The sequence below is a fragment of the Musca vetustissima genome, unplaced genomic scaffold (assembly GCF_032173495.1).
Source record: "Musca vetustissima isolate MV318-11 ecotype Yass unplaced genomic scaffold, APGP_CSIRO_Mvet_v1 utg3081, whole genome shotgun sequence".
Taxonomy (NCBI): Eukaryota; Metazoa; Arthropoda; class Insecta; order Diptera; family Muscidae; genus Musca; species Musca vetustissima.
The window spans coordinates 266,748-279,452 of NW_026883736.1; the positions used below are offsets into that span (position 1 = coordinate 266,748).

Genomic DNA, 12,705 nt, shown 5'->3' on the forward strand with positions numbered 1-12,705 from the left:
AGCAAATATTGCCCGGGATTGTGAAAATGTCCCCAGATTTTGGTTATCGAATGCCAATTACTTAAAAAATTGTATAAAATTACAAAAAATCAATTCCTGGAGATTTAAAAAATTCCCCGAAAATTTTCTGGGATTTTCAAATATTGCTCGGGATTGTGAAAATGTCCCAAGATTCTGTCTATAGAATGAGAATTGCTTTAAAAATTACATAAAATTTCAAGAAAACAATTCCAGGAGATTTAAAAAATTCCCCGAAAATTTTCTGGGATTATAAAATATCACCCGGGATTGTGAAAATGTCCCCAGATTCTGTTTATCGAATGCCAAGTACTCAAAAAATTATATAAAATTGTAAAAAATCAATTCCTGGAGATTAAAAAAATTCCCCGAAAATTTTCTGGGATTTTAAAATATTGCCCGGGATTGTGAAAATGTCCCCAGATTCGGGTTGTAGAATGCCAATTGCTTTAAAAATAATACAAAATTACAAAAAATCAAATCAAAATGATATAAAATTGCAAAAAATGAATTCCTGGAGATTTAAAAAAATTCCCCGAAAATTTTCTGGGATTTTCAAATACCGCTCGGGATTGTGAAAATGTCCCCAGATTTTGGTTAGGGAATGACAAAACATCCTAAAAATGTTAAAAAATGCACAAAATTGAAATAAAAAATATTTGGGAGATTTAAAAAAAATCCCAATTTTTTCTTGGATTTAAAAAAAAATCCGGAATTACGAAAATTTCTAAAAATTTTGTTATTACAAGTTTAATGAACTTAAAATATTAGATACAAATTTGGGAAATATGAAAAAAACATTCTGGAATTTTTTTAAAAAAATCCCGGAAATTTTTTTTTAAAAATTCCCAATTTCCACTGTTTTGGACATTTTTATATTTTTTTGCGGTCATTTTTATTGCCTTTGTTTGTAAACAAATTTTTAATTTTTTTCGTTGTTTGTGGAATTCTAGCACCACATAAACAGCTACGTCCGTTTGTTTAACTGAATGTGGGGCAAAGTTTGATTTTTTTTAAAAGGGGGTTATGCGGCAACGTGTCGGCAAATTACTCTTATGTATATACAACCATCTGCAGATCTGATAGACAATTTACTCATAACGCCCACTATGTGGACTTTGCATCAATTTATTTTATTATTGTTTTTTTTTTGTTTTTTTGGACAACATTGTAGAAATTGAAAAATTATCTCAATAAAAAATTCTGGAAATTTTTTTTTCTAAATTTAGATTTTTTACACACACACAATATTTATAAAATTTTTAAATTTTAAATTAATTAAAAAAATTAATTTTAATAAATTAATTAATTTTAAATTAATTAAAATTAATTTAAATTTTTTTATTTAACTTAAATATATATTTTTTCTCAACAAGTCCATTCCACTTTTCAAAAAAAAAAAAAAAATCTAAGCCAATTTTTTTATGACAATGAAGTGAAGCAAAACCAAGCATGTATGCAATCACAAAAGGCTATAATTAAATTCAGCACACGTAATAATTAAATTGTAATTATAACAAGGGCGTAGCTAGAATGCTTTGGGGAGTGGGGGAAACACAATCAAGATATTTTAAGGAATTGAATATTAGAAATATTTTAAAGTCGGATTTTCAGCATCATTAATAGTTTAATAACAAAATTTGAGGAAATTTTCACAATCCCGTGAATTTTTGAAAATCCCAGAAAAATTTTGGTATTTTTTTTAAATCCCCATGAATTAATTTTAATGATTTTTTATAATTTTTTAAGTTTTTTTTTTTGCATTTTTAACCAAATTGGGGAGAATTTCCAAATCCCAGAAATTTTTTTGGGGATTTTTGAAAATCTCCAGGAATTTATTTTCATGATTTTATAAAATTTTTTAAGTTTTTTCATTTTTTAACCAAATTGTTTTTTAAAAAATTTTCACAATCTCGTTGGATTTTCGAAAATCCCAGAAAAATTTTGGGGATTTTTTTTAATCTCTAGGAATTTATTTTCATGATTTTATATAGTTTTTAATTTTTTTTTCATTTTTTAAACCAAATTGGGGAAAATTTTCACAATCCCGGAGAATTTCAAAAATCCCAGAAATTTTTTTGGGGATTTTTGAAAATCTCCAAGAATTTATTTTCACGATTTTATGTAATTTTTTAAGATTTTTGCATTTTTAACCAAATCGGGAAAAATATTCAAAATCCCGTAGACTTTCAAAAATCCCAGAAATTTTTTTGGGGATTTTTGAAAATCTCCAGAAATTTATTTTCACGATTTTATATAATTTTTTAATTTTTTTTTTCATTTTTTTAAACCAAATCGGGGAAAATTTTCACCAGAAAATTTTTTGGGGATTTTTGAAAATCTCCAAAAATTTATTTTCATGAGTTTATATAATTTTTTAATTTTTTTGCTATTTTTAACCAAATCGGGGAAAATGTTCACAATCCCGTAGATTTTCGAAAATTCCAGAAAATTTTTTTGGGGATTTTTGAAAATCTCCAGGAATTTATTTTCACGGTTTTGTATAGTTTTAAAGTTTTTTGCTTTATTTGAACAAAATTTGGGTAATTTTTTACAATCCCGGAGATTTTCGAAAATCCCAGAAAATTTCCGGGGAAAATTATTCAAATCTCCAAGAATTTAATTTCGTAATTTTATGGGGTTTATATAATAATAATCATTCTAAAATCAGTTTCTTGGGACATTTTCACAATCCCGGTGGATTTTTGAAAATCCCAGAAATTTTTTTGGAGATTTTTGAAAATCTCCAGGAATTTATTTTCATGATTTTGTATAGTTTTTAAGTTGTTTGCTTTAATTTAACAAAATCGGGTTAAATTTTTAAAATCCCGGGAATTTTTGAAAATCCCAGAAATTTTCCGGGGAATTTTTTTCAAATCTCCAAGAATTTAATTTCGTAATTTTGTGGGTTTTATATAATAATTATCATTCTATGAACAGTATCTTGGGGCATTTGCAAAATTTTTCTGGGATTTTTGAAAATCCCAGAAAATTTCCGGGGAATTTTTTTTTAAATCTCCAGGAATTTAAATTTTGCAAAATTGTGAGTTTTATATAATAAAATCCATCCAACAGTCATTTTCTTGGGGCATTTGCACAATCCCGGAGACTTTCAAAAATCCCAGAAAATTTTTTGGGGATTTTTGAAAAAGTTTTTAAGTTTTTTGCTTTATTTCAACAAAATCGGGGGGAAATTTTTACAATCCCGGGGATTTTTGAAAATGCCAGAAAATTTCCGGGGAAAATTTTCAAATCTCCATGAATTTAATTTTGTAATTTTGTGAGTTTTATATAATAATAATCATTCTATGAACAGTATCTTGGGGCATTTGCACAATCCCGGGGATTTTCGAAAATCCCAGAAAATTTCCGGGGAAATTTTTTAAAATCCCCAGGAATTTAATTTCTAGAAATTTTGTGTGATATATGTAATAATAATCATTCTATAACGAAAATTTGCGGAATTTTTTACAATCCCGTTGGATTTTCGAAAATCCCAGAATTTTTGAAAATCTCCAGGATTGATTTTTTTTTAGCAATTTTAGTATTTAATATTAATTTCTTAAACTTTTTGGCATTCTGTAATCAAGATCTGAGAACATTTATATAATCCCGGTATATTTTTGATAATCCCAGAAAAAATCGGGGGAATTTTTGAAAATCCCCAAGAGTTTATTTTTTTGCATTTTTTGGATTTAACATAATTTTTGAGGTTTTTGGCATTCTATAACCAAGATCTGAGGACATTTTCAACATCACGGTCAATTTTTGAAAATCCCAGAAAAATTCTGGGGAATTTTTTTACATCTCCAGGATTTAATTTTTTTCGCAATTCCGGTGGAATTTTATCATTTTTAAGGTTTTTGGCATTCGGTAACCAAAACCTGGGGAAATTTCCACAATCCCGTTGGATTTTTTTTTTTTAGCCAGGATTCAATTTTTTGCAAATTTCGATGAATTTTGATTATTTATAAGGTGATTGGCATTCTGTAACCATATTCTGGGAACATTTTCACAATCCCGGCCACTTTTTGAAAATCCCAGAAAAAGGGAAATTTTTTTTTAAGTTTTCAGGATTGAATTTCTAGCAATTTTAGTCTTCATTTTCTTCGATTATATATTTTTATAGGGGTTTTTTGGTATTCTACAAACATAATCTGGGTAAATTTTCAATATCCCGTTGAATTTTCGAAAATCCCAGAAAAAATCAGGGGATTTTTTAAAATCTCCAGGATTTAATTTCTAGCAATTATAGTTTTCAATATTAGTTAGTTTTTAATGTTTTTGGAATTCTGTAACCAAAATCTGGGAACATTTTCACAATTCCGGGTGATATTTGTCAATCCCAGAAAAATTCCGGGGAAATTGTTTAAATCTCCAGGAATTATTTATTTTGAGTATTCTTTGAATTTAAGTTCATTTGATGTTTTTTTGACATTCTATAAACATAATTTGGGGAAATTTTGAGCTTCCCGGTTGATTTTTGAAAATCCCAGAAAAATTCTGGGGATTTTTTAAAATCTCCAGGATTACAATTTTTAACAATTATGTGGTTTTTGGAATCATTTTTAGGTGTTTTGGTATTCTGTAAACGAAATTTGTTGAAATTTTCATCATCCCGGTCGATTTTCGATAATCCCATAAAATTTCTGGGGAATTTTTAAAATATCCAGGATTTATTTTTTTTTTGGTAATTTTGTGAGTTTTATATAATTTATTTATTATTTTATACAATTTCTTAAGATTTTTGGCATTCAGAATCAGAATATGTGGTAATTTTTCACAATCCCGGTGGATTTTTGAAAATCCCAGAAAATTTCTGGGGAATTTTTTTAAATCTACAGGAATTAATTTTTTCATGGATTTCACTTAGTTTTGACGTTTCTAGACATTCTTTAACCATAATTTAGGGAAATTTTCACCATCCCGGTCGATTTTTGAAAATCCCAGAAATTTTCTGGGGAATTTTTAAAATCTACAGGATTTAAATTTTTTGGCAATTTGGTGAATTTTATACAATTTATTTATATTTTTTATATATTTTACTATGCATTTTGGCATTCTGTAACACGAAACTGAGGACATTTTCACAATCCCCTTCGATTTTTGAAAATCCCAGAAAAATTCTGGGGAATTTTTTAAAATCTCCAGAATTAAAATTTTTAACAATTATGTGGATTTTATATAATTTTCAAGGTTTCTTGGCATTCTTTAACCATAATTTAGGGAAATTTTCACAATCCCGGGCAATATTTGAAAATCCCAGAAAAAATCCGGGGAAATTTTTTAAAAATCTCCAGAATATATGTTTTTAGCAATTTTGCGTTTTTTATGAAATTTGTATGACGTTGAATAATCCAATACCACAATGTTGGGTCATTTCACAATCCCGGGTGATTTTTTGAAAATCCCCCAAAAAAATCTGGGGAATTTTTTTAAAATCTCCAGAATATACTTTTTTGCAATTTTGTGGATTTCTATATCGTTTTAAGGTATTATGACATTCTACATATCAAATCTGGGGAAATTTTCAGAATCCCGGTCGTTTTCGAAAATCCCAGAAAAAAAGTCTGGGGAAATTTTTGAAAAATCTCCAAGACTTGACTTTTTTCCAATTTCGTAGATTTTACAGAACTTTTTTTTACTTTTAGGAATTCTATAAACAGAATCTGGTGACATTTTCACAATCCCGCGTGATTTTTGAAAATCCCAGAAAAAATCTGGGGAATTTTTTAAAAATCTCCAGGATACATTTTTTTTTTTTGCAATTTTGTGGATTTTATATCGTTTTAAGGGTTTATGACATTCTACATATCAAATCTGGGGAAATTTTCAGAATCCCGGTCGTTTTCGAAAATCCCAGAAAAAAATCTGGTGAAATTTTTGAAAAATCCCCAAGACTTGATTTTTTCCAATTTTGTAGATTTTACAGAAATTTTTTTTTTACTTTTAGGAATTCTATAACCAGAATCTGGTGACATTTTCACAATCCCGCGTAATTTTTGAAAATCCCAGAAAAAATCTGGGGAATTTTTTAAAAATCTGGGATTTTTAAAAAATCTCCAGGATAAAATTTTTTTGCAATTTTGTGGATTTTATATCGTTTTAAGGTATTATGACATTCTATATATCAAATCTGGGGAAATTTGCACAATCCCGGTAAATCTTTGAAAATCTCAGAAATATCCCGGGATTTTTTTTCAATATCCAGAATTTAATTTTTTAGCAATTTTATATAATTTTTAAAGATTGTAACATTGTATTTGCAACATTTGGGGAAATTTTCACAATCCCGGTAGATTTTTGAGTATCCCAGAAAAAATTTGAGGGAATTTTTTAAAATCTCCAGGAATTGATTTTTGTTTGTAATTTTTTGGATTTTATATAATGTTTAAGGATTTTCACATTCTATAAAAAAAAACTTTTGGGATAATTTTTAAAAATTCGGTGGATTTTAGAAAATCCCAGAAAAATTCGGGGATTTTTTTTTCGATTATTCAAAAATTGATTTTTTTAGAAAGTTTGCCTGTTTACAGAATCTCCGAGAATAGCAATTTTTTTTTTGCCAAAAATTCTATACATTGTAGTAAATTTTTCTTTGCATTTTTTTTTTGTAAAATTTTATCCCCAATTGATGTTGTCATTTATTTACTTGTGTATATAAATAGAATTGCATGGGCAATACAAACATACATCCTACACACATATGTATGTATGTATGTATGTACCAATCTCTCAAATGAAATCACTTTGCAGAGTCAACATTTCAATTTAGAAGCACTTAATACAGATTGAATACAATAACAATTTAAATACAATTTTTTGTGTAATATTTTTATTGTTTTTTTTTATCCCAATTTTTTATTGAAAAAAATAGAAGGGGGCATTTTTTTTTTGGTTCATTATCATGTTCAACAGGCAAGCGATAACCCGCCTTTACCTTCTGTCCGGCCATGGACGTCATTCCAATTTATTTCTTTTTTTTTTTGACTGACTTATCGCACAAGATTAATAGTTGTGTAGAGACCAGTTCAATCATGTTGTAGATTACAATGCTCGATCGATGTTGCTTATCAATAATTTTTTCCCCAAAAATCCTCAAATATTTACTCACACACTAACAGGTGTTAAGAATATTTATGTTTTCTTAGAAAAGAAAATAAAACTATCAAAACCTGATAAGATTTGGTTTAATCAAAAATTTGTATTGAAAAAGAAAGTTTGAGCAATAGCAGATAATTTAAATAAAAAAAATCCCTAAAATTGTTGAAAAAATAATCCCGGATATTTAAAAAAAATCCCCAACATTTTTCGGGGATTTTTCAAAATTGAAGGGGTTTGTGAAATTTTCATAAAATTTTTTTATTAGACAAACCCAATGCCATAAAGATTCGATAAAAACCACAAAATTTGCAAAAAAGGGAATTCCTGGAGATTTAAAAAATTCCCCAGATTAATTCCTAGAGATTTAAAAAATTCCCCAGATATTTCTGGGATTTTAAAAAATCAACCCGGATTGTAAAAATGTGCCCAAATTCTGCTTATGAAATTCCAAAATCCATAAAATTATAAAAAAAATCCACAAAATTTTGCCAATAATTTGTGGATTTTCAAAAATCAAGCGGGATTGTGAAAATTGGGAAATAATCCCCAAATTTTGGACATATAATGTCAAGAACCTTAGAAATTATTTACAATACCTAAAATTACAAAAATATCAATTACAAAAAATTCCCCAATTCGGGATTGTGAAAATGTCCCCATTTTTTCAAAAAAGTCATTTCCTGGAGATTTTTAAAAATTCCCCGGCATTTTCTGGGATTTTCAAATATTGCCCCCGATTGTGAAAATATAACCAGTTTCTGGTATTAGATTACCCAACACTATCAAAATCGATAAAAAAATACAAAAATGAAAAAAAATAATTCCTGGAGATTTTTTTAAAAATCACCAGGATTTTTTGGGATTTTCAAAAATCGCCCGAGTTTGTGAAAATGTCCCAAAAATCTTAAAATATTATATATTTTCGACAAAATATCAAATAATCTATTCCTGGAGATTTTAAAAAATTCCCCAGTTTTTTCTGGGATTTTCAAATATCGTGCGGGATTGTGAAAATATCCCCAGATTAGGGTTATACAGTGTCATAAACTTTAAAAATTATAAAAAAATCCACATAATTTGCAAAAAAAAAAAAAAAATCCTGGAGATTTATAAAAATTCCCCACTTTTTATTGGGATTTTCAAAAATCAACCGGGATTGTAAAAAATGTCCTCAGATTAGGGCTATACAGTGTCAAAATGATATAAAATCCACCAAATTTGCAAAAAAATCAATTCCTGGAGATTTCTAAAAATCCCCAGATTTTTTTTCGGGATTTTCCAAAATTTACAGGGATTGTGAACATGTCGCCAGATTTTCGTTATAGAAGGCCAAAAACATTAAAAATTATAAAAAATCCACAAATTTTACAAAAAAATAAATTCCTGGAGATTTTAAAAAATTCCCCGAAAATTTTCTGGGATTTTGAAATATATGCGGGATTGTAAAAATGTCGCCAGATTCTGGTTATAGAAGACCAAAAACCTTTAAAATTATACATTTTCGAAAAAATTTCAAAAAATTAATTCCTAGAGATTTTCAAAAATTCCCCGACATTTTTCTGGGATTTTCAAATATCGCACGGGATTGTAAAAATATCACCAGATTCTAGTACTAGACTACCCAACACTACTTAAATCGATACAAAATTTACGGGAATTATAAAAAATTAATCCCTGGAGATTTTTTTAGAAATCCCCACAATTTTTGGGGATTTTCGAAAATCGAGTGGGATTGTAAAAATGTCACCAGATTATGGTTATAGAAGGCAAAAAAAAAAAAAATATATAAAATTATAAATTTTCTACAAAATTTCAAAAAATCAATTCCTGGAGATTTTAAAAAATTCCCCGACATTTTTCTGGGATTTTCAAATATCGCACGGGATTGTAAAAATATCACCAGATTCTAGTATTAGACTACCCAAACACTACTAAAATCGATACAAAATTTACGGGAATTAAAAAAAATTAATCCATGAAGATTTTTTTAGAAATCTCCACAATTTTTGGGGATTTTCAAAAATCGAGTGGGATTGTGAAAATGTCCCCAGATTCTGTTTAGAGAACGCCAAAACCTTAAAAAAGTATATATTTTAGACCAAATTAAAAAAAAAAAATCAATTCCTGGAGATTTTAAAAATTCCCCGAAAATTTTCTGGGATTTTCAAATATCGCACGGGATTGTAAAAATATCACCAGATTCTAGTATTAGACTATCCAACACTACTTAAATCGATACAAAACTTACGGGAATTATAAAAAATTAATCCCTGGAGATTTTTTTAGAAATCCCCACAATTTTTGGGGATTTTCAAAAATCGAGTGGGATTGTAAAAATATTCCCTAAGTATGGTTTTATACAGTATTAAAAACTTTAAAAATTATATAAAATCCACAAAATTTACAAAAAAATTAATTCCTGGAGATTTTAAAATTCCCCGAAAATTTTCTGGGATTTTCCAAAATTGACAGGGATTGTGAAAATGTCCCCGGATTCTGGTTATAGAAGGCCAAAAAACATAAAAATGATAAGTAATCCACAAAATTTGCAAAAAAGTAAATTCCTGGAGATTTCTAAAAATCCCCCAGAATTTTTTGGGATTTTCAAATATTGCCGCAATTGTAAAAATATCCCCAGATTCTGTTTAGAGAAGGCCAAAAACATTAAAAAATTGTATTTTTTTAAACCAAATTTAAAAAAAAAAAAAATAATTCCTGGAGATTTTGAAAAAAAATTCAAATATTGCCGGGATTGTAAAAATATCCCCAGATTCTTTTTAGAGAAGGCCAAAAACATTAAAAAATTATATTTTTTAAACCAAATTTAAAAAAAAAATTTCCTGGAGATTTTAAAAAAATTCTCCGAAAATTTTCTGGGATTTTCAAATATTGCACGGGATTATTAAATTGTCCCCAGATTCGGTTTATAAAAGGCCAAAAACCCTAAAAACTATATATTTTAGACAAAATTTCAAATAACAAAAATGATTTTCAAATATCGCCTGGGTTATACAATGTAAAAAACTTTAAAAATTATATAAAAGGCCAAAAAAACTTAAAAATTTCCTACAAAATTTTAAAAAATCAATTCATGGAGATTTTGAAAAAAATCCCCAGAATTTTTTGGGGATTTTCAAAAATCGAGCGGGATTGTGAAAATGTCCCCAGATTCTGGTTATAGAAGACCAAAAACCTTATAAATTCGAAATTTCCTACAAAATTTCAAAAAAATCAATTCCTGGGGATTTTAAAAATTCCCCAGAATTTTTTGGGATTTTTTGGGATTTTTAAAATTTCTCTAGATTCTTATTAAACAATACTAAAACCCTTCAAAATTATATAAAATTTACAAAATATAAATTCGTGGAGATTTAAAAAATTCCCCGAATTTTTGTGGGGGATTTGACAATTTGAGCGGGATTGTAAAAATAATAATAATATTAAAAGGTCAATGAACCTAAAAATTGAAATAATTCTATAGATTTTATTCACAGAAATCTTAATTTCTGGAGATTTTCAAAAATCCCGGGATTTAAAAAAAATCTTCAAATTTTTATATATCAAAAAATTTTCATAAATATTGAAATCTGTTCTAAATTTATATTCCAAATTGTTTTCTTCAACGATTTCTCATTTAGAATTCAGCAACAACAAATTTCTATTGTCATTCAATTTAGCTATTTGATCGAAAATTCTGACCAGACTGCTAAGTTCGAAGAACACATACACAACCACACACACATAAAAAGACGATGTTTTGTTTATCCAAAAAAAAAAAAAAAAAAAAAAAATCTTCAGACAAACTATTACTGACCTATCCCACTGGAGAAAATATTAAACCGTGTTGAATTTTTTTGGTTTTTATATTTTGAAAATAAAAAAAGGCAGAGGAGTGAAAAAAATTTAAATTTTTTTAAAATTAATTTTATAAAATTTTTCATAAGATTTTGGGAATTTTTATACAGATTTTTTTTTTATTTACAGAATTTTAAATATTGAAATGAGTTATTATCAAAAAAAAATTTTAAATTTTTAATAAAAAGTTATTTTTTTTAATTTGTTTAATCCCTTAGATTTTTTGAAATTCCTAAAAAAAATCTATGAAATTCGCCGGAATTTTGATTAAACAGATTTTTTTGTATTTACAGAATTTTAAATTTTGAATATTGAAATCAATTATTATTAGAAAAAAATTAAAATTTTTGAAAAAAATTTAAATTTTTTTAAAAAAAAAATATTTTTTTAATTTTTTTAATCCCATAGATGTTTTGAAATTCCTAAAAAAATCTCTGAAATTCCCCGGAATTTTGATTTGTTGTGATTTTTTTGGTGATTTTATGCTTCAAAAAATTATTTTATTATTATTCAATTTTATTATGTTTATTAATTTTCAAATCTCGGACAAAAAATCTTAAGAATGCCGGGGATTTTTGAAATATTCCCAGTGGCTTTTTTAACAAAATATTTTTTTTTACATTTTTTTCTAAATTCAAATATTACAAATCTTTCATTTTTAATTTAATTTGAAAAATCCTCTGAAATAATTTTTTAGATATCCAGAATTTAAAAAAAATCCAATAATTAATTTTTGAAAATTTTTTTTATATATTTTATTTTTTTTTTCAATTTCATTCCCTTTTTTATTTTTTTTTTTTCAAAACTTTTTTTTTGTAATTTATTATTTTTTGTTTAAATTTCTTTCCCAGTGTTTTTTTAATACCAATTTTTTGATAAACCTTTTCTAATTATTTTATTTTTGATTTTTTTTAAATTTTTCTTTAAATTTTTTTAACATTTTTTTATTAATTTTTGTTATTATTTTTTTCAAATTTTATTTTTTTTTTGTTTTTCTTGTTTATTTTTAAATATATTATTTTTATATTCAACTTACCGTTGCCACACTATTTTCATATTTCTTAACATCACGCCAAACATATTTGTCCAAGGGCACATTGGGTATGGCCAACGGTTCACTGGACGAGCTGCGATAATAACCCTCCTCATTGGTGTAGTGCAGGAATTTATCGTTGCTGGTGAGATTTGGTTGGACCGTGGCCGCTGTGTTCTGTTGACGGTTATTGGTGTTAATTGAACGGCTGCTGGCCGCTCTAGAGCGGATGAATTGTGAGGCCAAACGGACTGTGGGAGTGCGTATCATTTTTGTATGGAGTTTTTTTTTCACAAAGTCACAAAAAAAACAAAACGGAAACTAAAAATATTTTTTTTTTGAGATTTAGAGGTATCACTTTTTTAAAGTAGATTTTTCGTTTTTTTTTCTTTTTTTTTTATAAAAAATCACAAATTTATAACAATCCGTTCAAGAAGTTTCCCTCTTATCTGTTGTTGTACCACAAAACGCGAGCACAAACACAACACAACAAGTTAATAACAGAATAGAAAACACGTCCAATGCAAACAATAGTCTAAACGCGACTGATTAATATTTTGGTATAACGACCGGTTGTTTGGGATGGCTGGCTGGCTGCCTGCCCGGTTTTGTTTTATTTGTTGTTGTTGTTTTCCCCCCAATCTACTACTCGTTGAGTTCGTTGATCAACATCAATGATTGTTGTATTAACGAAG

The 12,705-nt window shown here is 27.1% G+C and overlaps 1 protein-coding gene across 1 annotated transcript in view; it reads right to left on the minus strand.

Moving 5' to 3' along the window:
- LOC133330770 (probable 4-coumarate--CoA ligase 1) overlaps window positions 1-12,280 on the minus strand; it is a 37,363-nt gene extending 25,083 nt beyond the window's left edge. The window contains exon 1 of the mRNA XM_061539180.1: window positions 12,014-12,280. Within this exon, the coding sequence (XP_061395164.1) occupies window positions 12,014-12,280 (267 nt within the window). The remainder of the gene's footprint in view (window positions 1-12,013) is intronic.
- Between the last annotated feature and the right edge of the window lie 425 nt (window positions 12,281-12,705).